Source organism: Pristis pectinata, chromosome 16 (assembly GCF_009764475.1).
Source record: "Pristis pectinata isolate sPriPec2 chromosome 16, sPriPec2.1.pri, whole genome shotgun sequence".
NCBI classification, from domain to species: Eukaryota; Metazoa; Chordata; class Chondrichthyes; order Rhinopristiformes; family Pristidae; genus Pristis; species Pristis pectinata.
Window position 1 is genome coordinate 3,840,743 of NC_067420.1, and position 19,463 is coordinate 3,860,205.

Below are 19,463 nucleotides of genomic sequence, written 5' to 3' on the forward strand. Positions count from 1 at the left end.
GAAACGTCAACAGTTCCTTTCCCCCCATAGATGCTGCTCGACCCACTGAGCTCCTCCAGCAGGTTGTTGCTCCAGGTTCCAGCATCTACAGTCCCCTGTGTCTCCGTGTTAACTTTATCTTCCCATCGTTGCTGCCTGAGCTGCTGAGAGTTTCCAGCCTTTCTGTTTATCTTTTTGAATTTCTTCAGTTGCTTCACCCTTACCCAGTCCAACAGCTCCCCATGTCTAGTCCAATTACTCTCTCTCTGCCATATCTAAGGAAGGATATGCTGGCGTTGGGGTCCAGAGGAGGATTACAAGAATTATCCTGGGGATAAAAGGATTAACGTATGAGGAGCGTTTGATGGCTCTGGGCCTGTACTCACTGGAGTTTAGAAGGATGAGGGAGGATCTCATTGAAACCTACCGAATATTGAAAGGCCTGGATAGCGCGGACGTGGGGAGGATGTTTCCAGTAGTGGGAGAATCCAGGACCAGAGGGCACAGCCTCAGAATAAAGGGACGTCCCTGTCGAGCTGAGATGAGGAGGAATTTCTTCAGCCAGAGGTGGTGAATCTGTGGAATTCATTGCCACAGGCAGCTGTGGAGGCCAAGTCATTGGGTGTATTTAGAGCGGAGGTTGATAGGTTCTTGATTAGTAAGGGCGTCAAAGGTTACGGGGAGAAGGCAGGAGAATGGGGTTGAGAGGGAAAAATAAATCAGCCACGATCGAATGGCGGAGCAGACTCGATGGGCCAAATGGCCTCACTCTGCTCCTATGTCTTATGGTCTTATGGACATCCAATAGCTTTCCCAGTGTCCTGTCCTGTAGAATCAGTTAAGTAGTTAATGACAGTTAACTACTGATAGCAGGGGGACTCAGATGTTTGGAAAGGTTGCCAGTATATAGACAGGAGGCTTTCGTTAATGTACGGAGTGAGAGAATGGTTCTACAGAATACAAAGACAGAGTGTGGGGAACGAGGTGAGGCAGAGGAAGGAGTTGCTGTATAAAACAAGAAGTTTTACCTGAGAGAAAGGTGGCGCGGTACGAGGGCTGAGAGCTGAAATCTGGAGACATTAATTAGAATTAACGGTTTCAATAAACTAATAGCTCGATTTTGAAGGATGCAGTAGAGGTTATTTTAGATCATGCAGTGGTTGCTTGCATTTCTTTTGTTATATGGGAAGTTCAGGATGCTTCCGTGTGGGATCAGTGTGTAGGAAGTGTCTCCACCCACTTGGGCTTAAGCTCGGAATTTCCACCCACTTGGGCTTAAGCTCGGAATTTCCACCCACTTGGGCTTAAGCTCGGAATTTCCACCCACTTGGGCTTAAGCTCGGAATTTCCACCCACTTGGGCTTAAGCTCGGAATTTCCACCCACTTGGGCTTAAGCTCGGAATTTCCACCCACTTGGGCTTAAGCTCGGAATTTCCACCCACTTGGGCTTAAGCTCGGAATTTCCACCCACTTGGGCTTAAGCTCGGAATTTCCAAATGGAAGACAACTGGAGTCACCGGGGGTAAGTGTGGTCATGGTGTCTTAAGGCTGAAGGTAGGAACGGCAAGTGACAAGGCGCGATCTAAAGTAGACCGTCTCAATGGGAAGAGGGCTAACTTCAGTGGGATGAGAAATCTAACCAGAGTGAAACGGATCCAAAGATTGATAGGAAAACCTGTAACAGAACAATGGGAGACATTTAAGGAGGGGATGTCTCAGGTACAGGTTGGGTGGAAAGGGTGGTGAGCCAAAGCCAGGGTTTCAAGAATAATGAAGGTGGTGCTGAATGTGGAACCTTGTTTATTAAAGCATTGCCGCAGATTACACTGGCAGTGTGGTTATAGGTGAGGAAGAAAGTTCTGGGTTGCAGGGAGAGATCAGTAGACTGCTTGGATAAAAACAGAAAATGCTGGAAATACTCAGCAGATCAGGCAGTATCTGTGGAGAGAGAAAACAACTTAATGTTTGAGATCAATGACCTAACATCATCTGACCATTTTCTGTTTTTACTTCAGATTTCCAGCATCTGCAGTTTTTTTGGCTAACAGTTTGGTTAAATTGACACAACAGGGGAAAATGGAATTCAATCTAGAGAAGTGTGAGATCATGTATTTGGAAAGGGCAAACAAGGGAGGGAGTGTATCTTAAATGGTTGAATACTGAGTAGCAGAACAGAGGGATGTTTTGGGCATGCCACAGATCTCTAAACATAGCGACAGGTAGATAAGGTGGTTAAGAAAGCATAAACAACTTGCCTGTATTAGACAAGGTATAGAACATAAGAGCAGGGAGGTTGTGGTTGAACTATATAAAGCTTTAGCAGAGCAGAGCTAGATTACCGTGTATAATCAGCAAATATGCGGTAGCACGAGACAGGATCTAGAGGGGATTTACAAGGAAGTTTCCAGACCTGCTGAATTATAGACCTGAGGAGAGACTGATCAGACCAGGGCTGTTTTCTTTGGAAGAAAGAAGGCTGAGGGGAGATTTAATTGAGGTGTACTAAACCATGGGCAGCCCAGAAACAGCAAACAGAAAGAAACGATGTCCTGTAGCAGGCAGGAAATATTCCACTGAGCTGGTGGGGACCTGGAACTCGGAGTGGTGGAGGTAGACGGCCTTATCACATTTAAACATTCCTTGGATCGGACCTGAAGGGTTATGAGCTGCAGGGTGGCAAATCAAGAGTTGGGAAATCCATTTTTGGAAGCACAGCTGCAATGAACTCCTGGCTCTGCATGAGGATAAACGTCTCATTATCATTGCTGAGCTGGTCTTATTTTTTGGTGATAAGTTCTCCAAGAGTGTCAGTACTGTTGGGGACCTTTAAACTGCTCCTAACAGCATTTTATTTCTTTCTAATGTCTTATTCCCCTTCTGTTGTCCTGTGCAGTAGTTCTCTTGGGACAACAGTCCTGTTAGTCTCAATGAGAATAATCCCTCCAATGTATTGGCTAACAGTTCACCCAGTGCTCTACCCAGCAGCTTCTGCGGCGTTCCAGCCAATGTGTTAGCCAACATCTCCCACCCTTTGAACTGCTTTCCCAGTATCCTGGTCACACATTCTTCCAGTGTCTTTCCTAACAGCTCTCCCAGAGTCCTGGTCAACAACTTACCCACTGCTCTATCTGACAGTTTGCATATCGCACCAAGACAGCAATGTTTACTGTCTTTTGGCTAACATGACACTGCCCAATGTGCCTCAGTATCCAGGACAATAACTTTCCTTGTGCTTTCGACAACTTAAATACCACAATCTCAGCCAAACTCTCCCGGAGGCTTGGCCAACTATTCTTCCTTTATCCTGCTCACAGATCATCTAACCAAGATCTCACAATTGTATTTTATCCAACATCTTTCTCGTTATTTTAGCCAGCACATGTATTCTGGCCAGCATCTCATATAGCTACCTGTAAACATCACTCCCAGAGCCCTCTAAAACATCTCCCCCATTGGTCCAGCCAACAGAGTCCTTGATGAGAGCTCACCCAATGGTCTATCCAACAGCTCTTACAGATACATGACATAAACATTTCCAATGTCCAAGACTAACAGTATTCTTTTGAGGCCCACTATTGTCTTGGCTAATATCTCTTCTGTCCAACTCTACTAGTATCATTGCTAACACATTTCTCACCAAACTAATTCACTGCCCAACAAGAAAGAGTGTTTTCATGAACATCCAAATCAATGTCTGACCAACAACTCCCTCGGTGTCCTGCAGAACAATTCCTCCTTTTTATATTTTGGAGGGATTTGGGTTTTGCTGTAAGGTTAGTGCTCATTATCCAAGCCTGAGTACCTTTAAGAAGATGGTGGTTAGCTGCCTACATGAACGATTTGAGTCTGTTTGGTGAAGAGGTCATCACTGTGGCCTTTCTTTTGTTGGGATTTCCAGGATTTAGTTCTAGTGATGATAAAGGAATGATTATGTCTTCAAGTCAGAAACTGTATGACTTGCAAGTGGTGACATTTCTATGCACCTGCTGCCCTTGTCTAGGTGGTAGAGGGTGTAAGTTTTGGAGATGTTAGGGAAGCCTTGGCCAAGTAACTGAAGCCATGGTGAGCCAGTGGCAGAGGGAATGAATGTGCAGGCTTGTGGGTAGGACACCAATTAATGGGCTACTTTGTCCTGGATGGTGTTGATTTTATTGAGCTTTTTTGGAATTGCATTCATCCAGGCAAGCAAAGAGTATTCCATTCCAATCCTGATGTGTGCCTTTTAGATGTTGGCGGCTCTGGGGTGTCTGGAGGTAAGTCACTCATCACAGTAAACAAAATTACTCATCATATTATCACCACGCCTGAATGTGGACAAGGTCTTGCTGCATGTAGGTGTGGACTGCATCATTTGCTGAGGAGTTGCGAATGGAACTAGTCATTGTCTCATTGTCAGTCATCAGCAAGCGTCCCCACTTTTGTTTGGAAGGTCATTGATGAAGCAGCTGATTGGACTTAAGGCATTGCCTTGGGACTAGGGTGACTGACCTCAGCAATCACCACCCTCATCTTTTGTGTGAGGTATCTCTCTAGCCATTGGGAAGTTTCTCCCCCAACTCCCACTGACTTTAGTTTCACCAGGGCTCCTTGATGCCACATTTATCACATGGTGTCTTGATATCAAAAGCTCCGCCAGTGGGCTGGTCGACAATTCCCACAGTAACCAACCAACTGCTCTCCTACTGTTAAGGCCAACTGGTTTGGCAGTGTCCTATTCACCAAATTACTCATTATGTTAGCCAAATCTCTCTCAGTATTTTGACCAAATCCACTCCCAGTAACCAAGACAACAGGAGTCCCAGTATCCTAACCTATACCCAGTGCCCTAATTAACAGCCTCAGAGTCCTGGTCAACAGGTAACCTCTTCTCATTCTAACACCTCCCCAAGAAATTGGTCAACATGCAAGATCTTTGCCAAAGCTCTAACAATGTCCTGGGAAACTGCTCGTCCTGAACCCTGGCCAACGTACATGATTCTGACCAACAGTTCTCCTGCTATCGTGGCCAACAGATACTAATTGTTGTCATCAGATGGTGCTCCACCAACATTGGTATTGGTATTGGTTTATTATTGTCACTTGTACCGAGGTACAGTGAAAAACTTGCCTTACAAACCGATCTTACAGGTCAATTCATTACACAGTGCAGTTACGTCAAGTTAGTACAGAGTGCATTGATGTAGTGCAGGTAAAAACAATAACAGCACAGAGTAAAGTGTCACAGCTACAGAGAAAGTGCAGTGCAATAAGGTGCGAGGTCACAACAAGGTACATCGTGAGGTCATAGTCCATCTCATTGTATAAGGGAACTGTTCAATAGTCTTATCTCAGTGGGGTAGAAGCTGTCCTTAGGTCTGGTGGTACGTGCCCTCAGGCTCCTGTATCTTCTACCCAATGGAAGAGGAGAGAAGAGAGAATGTCCCGGGTGGGTGGGGTCTTTGATTATGCTGGCTGCTACACCAAGACAACGAGAGGTAAAGACAGAGTCCAAGGAGGGGAGACTGGTGTGCATAATGTGCTGGGCTGTGTCCACAACTCTCTGCAGCTTCTTGCAGTCTTGGGCAGAGCAGTTGCCATACCAAGCTGTGATACGTCCTGATAGGATGCTTTCTATGGTGCATCGGTAAAAGTTGGTGAGAGTCAAAGGGGACAAACCAAATTTCTTTAGCCTCCTGAGGGAGTAGAGGCACTGGTGAGCTTTCTTGGCCATGGCATCCATGTGGTTTGTCCAGGACAGGTTGTTGGTGATGTTCACTCCCAGAAACTTGAAGCTGTCAACCCTCTCGACCTCAGCACCATTGATGTAGACAGGTGCATGTACACTGCCCCCTTTCCTGAAGTCAATGACCAGCTCTTTAGTTTGTTGACATTGAGGGAAAGGTTGTTGTCATGACACCATGTCACTAAGCTCTCTATCTCCTTCCTGTACTCCGACTCATCGCTGTTTGAGATACGGCCTACAATGGTGGTATCATCTGCAAACTTGTAGATGGAGTTAGAGCAGGATCGGGCCACACAGTCATGAGTGTATAGGGGGTAGAGCAGAGGGCTGAGGATGCAGCCTTGAGGTGCACCAGTGTTGAGAATAATCGTGCTGGAGGTATTGCTGCCTATCCTCACTGATTGTGGTCTGTTTGTTAGAAAGTCAAGGATCCAGTTACAGAGGGGGGTGTTGAGTCCTAGGTCTCAGAGTTTGGTGACAAGCTTGCTTGGTATTATTGTATTGAAGGCAGAGCTGTAGTCACTAAACAATAGTCTAACGTAAGTGTCCTTACTGTCCAGATGCTCCACTATCGTACCATACCCAATACATTGTGTTTCAGGTAACTCAGGTGGGGAGGGGGAGACTGTGACTCCACCAAATACCAACACTACGAGGGATTCACAGATTAGAGGTATGTGGTTTGTTTGGGGAGATGTAACATACCAGGCAGGCAGTAGTTATGCAAGGGGCATGGGGAACCTGATCTGTCACTCCGTGGAGAATGAGAGAGGTCACACATTAGTCCTGCCCAGGAGGGCTCGAGTGAGGACTGTGATACATAGGAAAGTTGCTGTGTTTAATGACGTGGGAGATGTTAAGGGACATGGGGCTTCCATCACTAACCTCTCATGGGACCATATGGAGCCAGGACAAAGTCCGGACATGGTGTGTCTGTCAGTGCCTCTGGTGAAGCTCTGATGAGGCAGTAGCTAATGGAGGCCATCCAACATAATTGTAACATTTTGTAAGTTTCTTTTAAAGGTCAGAATTTTCTGTGTAGCTTGAATTTTTTGATTTTTTATTTTTGGGTTAGTTTGGCAAAATTGGGTATTTTTTGTTACTAAAAATGTCAGTTCAGTGATGCATCAACTTTCAGTCTCTACGAAGTGCAACTAAATTGAAGGTTAATATGACAATTTGCACATTGAAATTTACTTTAATTTATTAAAATTTGCTGCTACAGTCTACAGTTCACTGCCTCTGAATAATGCATCACACAGAAAAATGGGATTGGTCAGGTTTCTCTGTCCTCATTATTAAAGCCACCTGTGGTATCCTTAGAGCAAAATGAACGAAATTGTAAATACTGCACGATTGATATTTATTGTCAGCAAGGTGGTTTTATCAGTAAAACCAAATGTTAAAAATATAATTTTTTCAAGTAAACTTCAGGGTGTTTATTTGCTCTTTATTACCCAAAACTGAAAAATTAAAGGTTTATGCTATTTACAATCTTTTCACCATTTGATTCCAGCACAACCCCTTCAGTGAGGGAATGATGGTGGTGGCTCTGGAAAGCTGGAGCTGCACAGTGCGAGAGACGCGTCTGTGTAACCTTTACCTTTCATTTACTATTTCATGCTTTTGTTTCCTTCCTGGGAATGAGCGTTCCACTCCATTGTACAAATGCCTGAAAAACTTCAGCACTCCCGCAAAATGATGGAAACGGTACAGGGATAAAGTCTTAATGAGAAGATATGTGAAATAATAACAGTTGAGGAGTTTTAAAATTGCTGGTAAATTACATTGTGCCATAATCTATGTCAATCCAGGTTCCTCCTGTCCTTTAATATTTTAAAGGCAGATGCCTTAGTGGTCCTCAGAGGAAGGACATTCTGTAGAACCTCCCATGGACCTGATCCAGCAGAGGTTTCTTCATAAAGTGAAAAACCCAGTAAAATACTGAAGTGGTAGGACTCTTAGCAGTGTGGAGGAACAGAGGGATCTTGGGGTCCACATCCATAGATCCCTCAAGGTTGCCGCACAGGTCGATAGGGTTGTTAAGAAGGCGTATGGAGGGTTGGCCTACATTAGTCGGGGTATTGAGTTCAAGAGCCACGAGGTGATGTTGCAGCTCTATAGAACTCTGGTCAGACCACACTTGGAGTATTGCGTTCAGTTCTGGTCGTCTCATTGTAGAAAGGATGTAGAAGCTTTAGAGAGGGTGCAGAGGAGATTTACCAGGATGTTGCCTGGATTGGAGAGCATGTCTTATGAGGATAGGTTGAGCGAGCTAGGGCTTTTCTCTTTGGAGAGAAGGAGGATGAGAGGGGACTTGATAGAGGTGTACAGGATGATCAGAGGCATAGATTGAGTGGACAGTCAGAGACTTTTTCCCAGGACGATAATGGCTAACACGAGGGGACATAATTTTAAGGTGATTGGAGGAAGGTATAAGGGGGATGTCGGAGGTAAGTTTTTCACACAGAGAGCGGTGGGTGCGTGGAACGCACTGCCAGCAGAGGTGGTGGAGGCAGATACATTAGGGACATTTAAGAGACTCGTAGATAGACACATGGATGATAGAAAAATGGGGGGCTATGTGGGAGGGAAGGGTTAGATAAGCAGATAAGTTTTTTTTTAAATTCTTATCGGGAATAGTGGGGCAGGACTGCGCAGGTGCGTGACGTCAGCAGGTAGCGTGCGGGCAGTTTAAAAAGTGGACTGCCATAACCAGCGGGCAGCGTCGGAGTGGGCAGCAGCGTGAGAGGGAGCGGAGTGATCAGGCTTTGGCTCAATGGGCTTAGCAGTAAAGGGGCAAGGAGGGGTAGGTGATTTGAGGAAAGGAAGTAGAACGAGTGCGGTTTTCTGTGCTCAGTGTCAGATGTGGGAGGTCCTGGAGTCTCCCTGCCTCCAGGACGACCACATCTGCACCCGGTGTGTCGAGCTGCAGCTCCTGAGGGACAGTGTTAGGGAACTGGAGATGCAGGTCGATGACCTTCGTCTGGTCAGGGAGAATGAGGAGGTGGTAGAAAGGAGTTATAGGCAGGTGGTCACACCGGGGCAACGGGAGACAGGCAAGTGAGACACAGTCAGGAGGGGGAAGGGGAAGAGTCAGGTACCAGAGAGTACCCCTGTGGCTGTACCCCTTGACAATAAGTACTCCTGCTTGAGTACTGTTGGGGGAGACAGTCTACCTGGGGGAAGCAACAGTGGCAGTGTCTCTGGCACAGAGTCCGGCCCTGTAGCTCAGTAGGGTAGGGAAGGAGAGAGGAGGGCACGAGTGATAGGGGACTCTGTAGTTAGGTGGGCAGACAGGCAATTCTGTAGACGCAGGAAGGAAACTCGGAAGGTAGTTTGCCTCCCAGGTGCCAGGGTCCGGGATGTTTCAGATCACGTCCAAGATATCCTGCAGAGGGAGGAAGAACAGCCAGAGGTCGTGGTACGTATTGGTACCAATGACATAGGTAGGAAAAGGGATGAGGTCCTGGAAAAAGACTTCAGGGAGTTCGGAAGGAAGGTTGAGAAGCAGGACCTCAAAGGTAGTAATTTCAGGATTACTGCCTGTGCGACGTGACAGTGAGTATAGGAATAGAATGAGGAGGAGGTTAAATGCGTGGCTGAGGGATTGGAGTAAGGGGCAGGGAATCAGATTTCTGGATTACTGGGGCCTCTTTTGGGGCAGGTATGACCTGTACAAAGGGGACAGGTTGCACTTGAATCCCAGGGGGACCAATATGCTGGCGGGGAGGTTTGCTAAGGCTACTGGGGGGAATATAACTAGAATTGTTGGGGGGTGGGATCCGAACTGGGGAGACTGGGGAAGAGGTGTTTGGCTCTCAAATAGAGAAAGCTAGTAGTAGGTACGAGAGGGAGGACAGGCAGGTGATAGAGAAGGGACGTGCTCAGACCAGTTTGAGATGCGTCTATTTTAACGCAAGGAGTATTGTGAACAAGGCAGATGAGCTTAGAGCTTGGATAAATTTTTGGGAGCTACGAAGTGGTGGCCATTACAGAGACTCGGATGGCTCAGGGACTGGAATGGTTACTTCAAGTGCCAGGTTTTAAATGTTTCAGAAAGGACAGGGAGGGAGGCAAAAGAGGTGGGGGAGTGGCACTGTTGATCAGAGATAGTGTCACGGCTACAGAAAAGGTGGACGTCATGGAGGGACTGTCTACGGAATGTCTGTGGGTGGAGGTTAGGAACAGGAAGGGGTCAATAACTTTACTGGGTGTTTTTTTATAGGCCACCCAATAGTAACAGGGATATCGAGGAGCAGATAGGGAAGCAGATCATAGAAAGGTGTGAGAATTACAGAGTTGTTGTGATGGGAGATATTAATTTCCCAAACATTGATTGGCATCTCCATACAGTGAGGGGTTTAGAAGGGGTGGAGTTTGTTAAGTGTGTTCTGGAAGGATTCTTGACACAATATGTAGATAAGCCTACAAGAGGATTGATTTGGTATTGGGAAGTGAAGCTGGTCAGGTGTCAGATCTCTCAATGGGAGAGCATTTTGGAGATAGTGATCATAATTCTATCTCCTTTACAATAGCACTGGAGAGAGATAGGAACAGACAGACTAAGAAGGTGTTTACTTGGAGTAAAGGGAATTATGAGGCTCTCAGGCAGGAAATTGGAAGCTTAAATTGGGAACAAATGTTCTCAGGGAAAAGTACGGAAGAAATGTGGCAAATATTCGGGATATTTGTGTGGAGTTCTGCATAGGCTTGTTCCAATGAGACGGGAGTCATGAGAGGATACAGGAACCGTGGTGTACAAAGGCTATGATAAATCTAGTCAAAAGGAAAACAAAAGCTTACAAAAGGTACAGAGAGCTAGGTAATGTTAGAGATCTGGAAGAGTATAAGGCTAACAGGAAGGTGCTTAAGAAGGAAATTAGGAGAGCCAGAAGGGGACATGAGAAGGCCTTGGTGGGCAGGATTAAGGAAAACCCCAAGGCATTCTACAGGTATGTGAAGAGCAAGAGGATAAGATGCGAAAGAATAGGGCCTATCAAGTGCATCAGTAGGAAAGTGTGTATGGATCTGGAAGAAATGGCAGAGGTACTTAATGAATACTTTACATCAGTATTCACTACGGAAAAAGATCTGGGTGATTGTAGTGAGGACTTGCAGCAGGCTGAAAAGCTTGAGCATGTAGATATTAGGAAAGAGGAGGTGCTGAAACTTTTAGAAAGCATCAAGTTGGATAAGTCACCGCGACCAGATGAGATGTACCCCAGGCTGCTGTGGGAGGCGAGGGAGGAGATTGCGAAGCCTCTGACGATGATCTTTGCATCATCAGTGGAGATGGGAGAGGTTCCAGAAGATTGGAGGGTTGTGGATGTTGTTCCCTTATTCAAGAAAGGGAGTAGAGATAGCCCAGGAAATTATAGACCAGTGAGTCTTACCTCAGTGGTTGGTAAGCTGATGGAGAAGATCCTGAGAGGCAGGATTTATGAATATTTGGAGAGGTATAATATGATTAGGAATAGTCAGCATGGCTTTGTCAAAGGCAGGTCCTGCCTTACAAGCCTGATTGAATTTTTTGAGGATGTGACTAAACACATTGATGAAGGGAGAGCAGTAGATGTAGGGTATATGGATTTCAGCAAGGCGTTTGATAAGGTACCCCATGCAAGGCTCATTGAGAAAGTAAGGAGGCATGGGATCCAAGGGGACATTGCAATGTGGATCCAGAACTGGCTGGCCCACAGAAGGCAAAGACTGGTTGTTGAAGGGTCGTATTCTGCATGGAGGTCGGTGACCAGTGGTGTACTTCAGGGATCTGTCCTGGGACCCTTACTCTTCGTGATTTTTATAAACGACCTGGATGAGGAAGTGGAGGGATGGGTTAGTAAGTTTGCGGATGACACATAGGTTGAAGGTGTTGTGGATAGTATAGAGGGCTGTCGGAGGTTACAGCGGACATAGGATGCAAAGTTGAGCTGAGAAGTGGCAGATGGAGTTCAACCCAGATAAGTGTGAAGTGGTTCATTTTGGTAGGTCAAATATGATGGCAGAATATAGTATTAATGGTAGGACTCTTGGCAGTGTGGAGGATCAGAGGGATCTTACGGGTCCAAGTCCATAGGACGCTCAAAGTGGCTGCGCATGTTGACTCTGTGGTTAAGAAGGCATATGGTGTATTGTCCTTCATCCATCGTGGAATTGAATTTAGGAGCCGAGAGGTACTGTTGCAGCTATATAGGACCCTGGTCAGACCCCACTTGGAGTACTGTGGTCAGTTCTGGTCACCTCACTACAGGAAGGATGTGGAAGCCATAGAGAGGGTGCAGAGGAGATTTACAAGGATGCTGCCTGGAATGCGGAGCATGCCTTATGAAAGCAGGTTGAGGGAATTCGGCCTTTTCTCCTTGGAGAGACGGAGGATGAGGGGGGGACCTGATAGAGGTGTATAAGATGATGAGAGGCATTGATCGTGTGGATAGTCAGAGGCTTTTCCCCAGGGCTGAAATGGTGTCCACAAGAGGACATAGGTTTAAGGTGCTGGGCAGTAGGTACAGAGGAGATGTCAGGGGTAAGTTCTTTACTCAGAGAGTGGTGAGTGTGTGGAATGGGCTGCCAGCAACAGTGGTGGAGGCGGATACGATAGGGTCTTTTAAGAGACTGTTGGATAGGTACATGGAGCTGAGTAAAATAGAGGGCTATGGGTAAGCCTAGTAATTTCTAAGGTAGGGACATGTTCGGCACAGGTTTGTGGGCTGAAGGGCCTGAATTGTGCTGTAGGTTTTCAATGTTTCTTATAGAGCAGGATAAAATGTTGGCACAACATTGCGGGCCGAAGGGCCTGTACTGTGCTGTAGTGTTCTATGTTCTACAAATTTGAAGGCAGAATACAAGGTTAATGGCAGGACTCTTAGCAGTGTGGAGGAACAGAGGGATCTTGGGATCCACATCCATAGATCCCTCAAGGTTGCCTCTTAGGTTGATAGGGTTGTTAAGAAGGCATATGGTTTGTTGGCCTTCACTAGTTTGGGTATTGAGTTCAGGAGCCGTGAGGTAATGTTGCAGCTCTATAAAACTCTGGTTAGACCATGCTTGGAGTATTGTGTTCAATTCTGGTCACCTCATTATAGGAAGGATGTGGAAGCTTTAGCGAGGGTGCAGAGATTTACCAGGATGCTGCCTGGATTGGAAAGCATGTCTTATGAGGATAGGTTGAGCGAGCTAGGTCTTTTCTCTTCGAAGCAAAGGGGAATGAGAGGTGATGATAGAGGTGTACAAGATGACAAGAGGCATAGACAGTCAGAGAATTCTTCCCAGGGCGAAAATGAGTAACATGAGGGGACATAGTTCTAGAATTAGACAACCTTCTTCACTGTCCACTACACCACCAGTTTTGGGGTCATCCACAAACTTGTTGTTCATCACTCATTCTGAGTAAGACCATGAATTCTAGTCTATAGTGTTGTGATGCGTACGGAGGTGGCTGATTAGACAATCTGGCCTCGGAGGTCCCCTTCACACACGTGATAGAGGTGTAGGGATGTGGCAGCATCAGTGGTTCTTGATTTTCGAGATTCTCTTTTTCTCTTTGCTTCCTCTGTTCTGTCTTCCTCACCTGAGCTTTTTATGCGGGTACGCAAAACAGGACAATCCAATGCTGCTTATGTGTATCAACGTTGAAACTCTTCTGTGATGTTCTAAGAGAGTCTTTGAACCTCTTTTTCTGACCACACATGACTTTTTGCCCCTCAGTCGGCTCTCCATAAGGCAACTGCTTTGGTACTCTGTCATTCTACTGGCACGCCCTACCCTCCTGATCTGTGATCCTTTCAACAATGCATAAATGTTGGGAAAATTTGTCTGGGACAGTATCTGTGTGTCCGGAATATTGTCTTGCCACTTGATGATGAGTATTCTGTGTAGACAGGGCATGTGGAAATGGTTAAGTATCTGACATGACTGCTGTACACTGTCCATGTCTCTCAAGCATAGAATAAAGTAGGTATAACAACAGCATGAAAGGTTAAAAGATTAAAAGTTATGTGGACAGGTACACGGATATGAAAGGTTTAGAGGGATATGGGCCAAATGCAGGCAAATGGGACTGGCTTAGATGGGAATCTTGGTCGGCGTGGACCAGTTGGGCCGAAGGGCCTGATTCTGTGCTGTATGACTCTGTGAAATGTTCTGATGGGCAGCTAATTAGCCGTATCTGGTGCAGAAAGAGGAAATAATGGGACGGGTTAGGCAGGGTATTTGCTTGCAATATGCTGAGCACACACCTGTACAATGTCGTTCAAAGGTGAAGTCTTCACTTCAGCTGCATTGGTGAAATCACTGTGATCACACAACTGGGAGCTGCATTTTTGAACCTCTATGGCCCAATAACATGACCGTGGACAATTACTTCAGAATCGCTGCATTTGGAAAGGCGGCATCAGAAGTCTCTGAGTGTGCTGTGCCCTGCAGCCTTCATTATCTCCATCTTTAGAACTGGCGATGGTCAATACTTTTGACGCCTGCTCTGTACAACATAGTGCTCGATGCAAGAACATGGTCAAAGATCAGCACAAAAGCTCACACCTTGTTGGACCAATCATAACAGACTCCTCCAGACTTGATGCTGCACCTCGTAAAGTAGCAAACAGCACACCAAACTATCTGCGGAATCTGTTGTGACTCATTTGAGAGAGTCAAAGACTGGTATTCTGCCTTTACAATTAGAGAGACAAGTGTGATTATGGTAATCAAGTTGGAGTTGTACAAAGCATTTCTATCTATTTGATCGCGTATAATGATCCCTCTGAGAATGCCGAGCACAGCTGCTGATGGTAAAGTTACCTCCACATTGCCTTTCACAAAGTCAAAACCTTCAGAACTGTTTGGCTGCTTAAGGCAGAGATGGAAACCACGACCGACGTTCAAATCGCAAAACATCCTGACTTCTCCATTGACTGAAATTCCTTGTCCTTTCTTCATCACCGTGTGTAAATCCTGGAACTCTCCAACGGTGTTAGTATCTTCGTTCAGACTGCAGAACTCAGCTCACCACCACCTTTTCAGGGGCAACTAAAGATGAACAATAAATGTTGATGCTCACATCCTGAAACATTAATTTTCTACAAAAGCGTTCGAGAGAATAGATCCTTTAACATTCTGGGTAACTGCTCTCCTCCCTTCTTGAACAACAATCACATTGTCCTGGCCGGCAACCAGTCTCTGAATAACTCTCCTCTCAGAGTCCTGGGAAATCCTTTGCAGTTCCTTGCTCGGCATTACCCCCAGGGTCTTGCCAAATACTATGCACAGTTTCCTGTCCATAGTAGTACCGATCTCTAGATACTCCACCTGTACCCTGCCCAATACCTATCTCAATGTCCAGGCCACCAGCACTCAATATTTTGGGCAAGTCATTAGAACTGTTGGCCAAAGTTCTTGCAGTGTATTGGACAAACACACCTATTGACCTGGGTAGCAATTCCTCCAGAGTTCTGCATCTTTCTTTGTCCAAACCAACAACTCAGCCAGTGTCCTCCCACAGCTCACAAGTGTCTTCAGCAGTAGCTCTTCCAGTGAACTACCTAACAGCTCAAGCACTGTCTGGAACACCACACTTCCCATTGTTCTGGGCAGGAGTTCCCTCAGTGCTCTGAGAAACACAGAGCACCACCAGGTTGTAACCAATCCTCAACCAATATCCCACATAAAAGAACTGGATAATAATCATGGGTTAACAACAGCTACTTCAGCATCCCATTTCTTGGTATCCTGGACAGCTGGGTTCTAATGCAGAGAACAATTGCCCTTCCAATATCCTGTTCAACAGCTCCCCAAGGACCCTGGGCACAAGCTTCACATTATCTCCCTCAGTTTTCTAATCAGCAGCTCTACAAAGTTCTCTTTAATACCCAGTGTGCTGATTAGTCAGGGGGTGCTGAATACATCTCTTACACAGAACAGTACAGCGCAGGAACACGCCCAATGGCCTACGATGTTGTGCCGAACTAATTAAGCTAATGACACCTAATTAACTAATCCATTCTTCCTCCACAAGGTCCATATCCCTCCATTCTCTGCACATTCATGTGCCTCTCTCGTATCTGCCTCCACCACCATCACCCCTGGCAGCGCATTCCAGGCACCCACCACTCTGTGTAAAAAAAACCCTTGTTCTGCACATCCCCTTTGAACTTTCCCCCTCTCACCTTCCACTATTAGACATTTTGACCCTGAGAAAAAGATACCGAATGTCTACTCTATCAATGCCTCTTGAAACTTTATATCTTGCTTCTACTTCTCATGGTCTTAGTGGAACTTCCAAAATAGTGGAAACAGCCCTTGAATTTTCTAGCCAGCAGTCCTCTGTCCTGGCTGACTCCAGTCCAAATGTTCTGGGTGATAGTGTTCCCTCCAACATCCCTGCGTGTTTCTAGCCTACCATTTCTCTAAGTGTCCTGTGTGACACCACAGTCAACCTCCAGCCCAACAGCTCAACCAGTGACACAGAAAGCACCTTTCCCAAGGTTATAGCCAAGAGCTCCCTCAACGTTATGATCAGCAGGCTCTTCCATTTCATACTAAGTCATAGAGCCCTGATTTACAGTAAGGTTTTGCTCAGCTTCTTACAATGAACCTTGCTCAACAAACACAGAAACATTGGTGTTAATGTTTTTATTGCTTTAGAATTATACCAAACAACCTGGGGGGGGGGGGGGGGGGGGGGGGTGAAGCCCAGTAGCCACAGGAGTCAACAAGCCTTTTCTATATCAAAATCATGGGTCTGTATCAGATTGGAACCTCAGGAGTTCTCGATTTCAAGTCAACGTGGACACGTAACTGTAACCGGAAATCCTCTGACGGGTTAATCATCTCAATAATACTGCAGCCATAAGATGGTTACTGAACCTCCAAAACTCTCCTGGAGTCTCCAATAATTGAAGCTTATTTGTAACCCTGAGTAATCCCAGGGGACACCATATGTCTGATTTTTCACTTTTTTTAAAGCCTGAATCTGGAAGAAAAGCTGTTTGAGTGAGTCGGATAATCAGATGCAGGAGGTTATCTCATGAACCATCCAGCATGCACTCAACTTGAGCTGGGCACTCTAGTGTTGACAGATTACAGGGAGGATATCTCATACACTGCGTGTCCAGTGTCGGTGCAGGAGCTGTAAATAAGCATGAGCAGATGTTCATGCACAGTCTGTGCTGATTACTTTTGTGGGAGATATAGTCCTGGTGGGCAGTGGGAGCTTGAATCATATCACGGAACTCTATCACCATATTAAGAGGAGCCGACTGCATAACGCAGGCTTTGTTTTGGAAATCTGGCTAGAAGCTCCTTTCAAAACTGAGCTGGTGCCCATCCCCAGTGTTAATGGAGGCAGGACAAGCAGACAAGCTACTGAAACCATTAGTGTGCTGTTAACATCAGGCATGGTGAGCTCAAGGTGTCTATGCAATGTTCTTTGCTTGGCTCCTGAACATGGGTCTGTCCAGTGTGGGTGCAGGACAATGGTCCTTGACGCAGTGCACCCCGCCCCCTCGGTCTCCTACATTCAGGGAAACTGTTTGTCAGCTACACATTTATTGTCACCAAATCTTCCACTGCATCCTCCTCATACGATTTACTTTCCTCTGAGGCAATTGTTTTTACAGCACAATACAAATTATAATTAATGTCACCTATGCATGAAGCCAGGGCAGCTTGTGCTGAGTATTTACATTCTGGCAGTGAGCAACAGAGAACCTGCAGCGAGACTGCACTTGTTTTTTGGTTCCTGCAGAAAATACGTACAGCACATCATGCTCCATACCCTGTAGAGTGTTATAGGACAAGGGCAAGATACTGACTGATAAGTACACACGTGAAACTACAGACAGGCTGCCCTGCCCTGTATTACATTTGAAGCACAGCTACCAGCCAGCCCTGTGTGGGACAAGGGCACCAAACTGCACGCATTCTTCTGTTTCCACAAACTGTTCACTGCTGCTTCTTCTGGGCGGCGAGTGGTTTTAACAGATGCCACAACTGCTTCTCCCTGTCATTCATGCAGCCTGGAAACAAAACAAATGTAAAACAGAGAGAGGCTGTCAAGAACCAGCATGTGTCAGTGAGGGAAAAGCCGGCCACACAAAGGATTAAGAGAGTTTTCTGATGCCTCAGTTGTTGCAGTCAGTCAGAACAGAAAGTGGCAGACTCAATATTCAGCCTGTTCCATTCAACCAGCTGCAACTCACAGAGTGCCCAAGGGTATTGCTGGCAGGGCCATTCCCAAACACTATCCCTCCCTCTGAGTGGATGTTGGGCGAGGATAGAACCTCCTTAAGCTGCGATATCTGCTGGCTAATGGCCTGCTCACAGTCATTGTATCGATGAAAGTCGCTCAAGCCTCTTCTACCATTCAACAGAATCATGGCTGATCTGACAGTAAATTCAACTCCACACTCCTATGGTAACCTTGTATCCCTTGGTTATCAAAAATCCATCTAACTCTGCCTTAAAAATATTCACACACCTTTCACCACCTTTTGAGGCAGATAGCTCCAAAGACTCAAAAAAAAACTCTCTTAACTGGGCAATCCCTTATTTTTAAACAAAGACCCCGAGTTCTAGATTGTCCCACAAGAAGAAATGCCCTTGTCACATCCACCCTGTCAAGACCCCTCAGAATCTTAATGTTTCAATCAAGTTGCTCATCACTCTTCCAAATTCCAGCAGAAACAAGCCCAGCCTGTTTAACCTTTCCTCATGCGACAACCCACCCATTCCAGCTATCGGCCTCGTAAACCTTCTCTGAACTGCTTCCAGCACATTATGTCCTTCCTCAAATAGACCAATACTGCAGGTGGTACTCTTGATGTGGTCTTACCATTACCCTCCATAACTGAAGCATAACCTCCCTACATTTGGATTCAATTCTCCTGTAAATAAACAATAATATTCTGTCAGCTTTCCCAGTTACTTGCAGTTCCTCTTCTGTGAACCATTGAATAGGATGCCCAGATCCTACTGCGCTTCAGAGCTCTTCGATCTCCAACCATTCAGATAATATGCTTCTCTCTTATTTTCTCTACCAAAGTTGTCAATTTCATATTTTCTCACAATTTTCTCTGTTTACCAGATCTTACCCTTCACACTTAACCTACCAATATCCTTTTATAGTCTCCTTGTGTCCTCTTCATAACTGACTTCCCTATTATCTTCCAGTCTTAAGAGCAACAATTCACCACAAATCTCCACTTTCTAATTTTTAAACATTGTTAGTGCTACTGAAAGAAAAAAGACTACATTTATATTATTCTGTTCCTATTCCATTTACAAGGTTACAAAGTGCTTTGAAGCAATAAAATAAACAATAAAGTCTGCAAATCAGTCCAATATGGGTCACTTATCGAAAGTTCATATGCTCATCGTAAACTATACTGTGTATAACTGATCTTAATTGCAATAAGGAAATCTGCTTTACCATGAATTTTAAAAAATCCTTAATCTACACTATAAATAAGATGCTCTCGTGATGCTCAAGATTGCAGCTTTTCAAAGTTTAGTTAACACCTAATGTACCATGTACCCATGGGCCACACACTTCAAAATGAAAACAACATTGATACAGTGCTTCAGGTCTGAGGGCTGCTTGAGTTGATTTTAAATTTCTTTCCCCACTCCCCAGCAAGGATCCTCGAGGTAAGATAAGCCAACATGTGCATCAGTAGGGTATCACTTCCAGGTTCAGTGACAGAAAGGAAAGATGGTTATATTCCTTCTACAAACAGGAAATCAAACAGTAAAAGACAGAGGAAAAGA

The 19,463-nt window shown here is 45.5% G+C and overlaps 1 protein-coding gene across 2 annotated transcripts in view; it reads right to left on the reverse strand.

Annotated features, from left to right (window-relative positions):
- Positions 1–16,387: 16,387 nt before the first annotated feature.
- ttll9 (tubulin tyrosine ligase-like family, member 9) overlaps positions 16,388–19,463 on the reverse strand; it is a 35,634-nt gene continuing 32,558 nt past the window's right edge. For both annotated transcript variants that reach the window (XM_052031384.1, XM_052031385.1), the window contains one exon: positions 16,388–17,713. In XM_052031384.1, the coding sequence (XP_051887344.1) occupies positions 17,640–17,713 (74 nt within the window). In that variant the 3' untranslated portion in view covers positions 16,388–17,639. The remainder of the gene's footprint in view (positions 17,714–19,463) is intronic.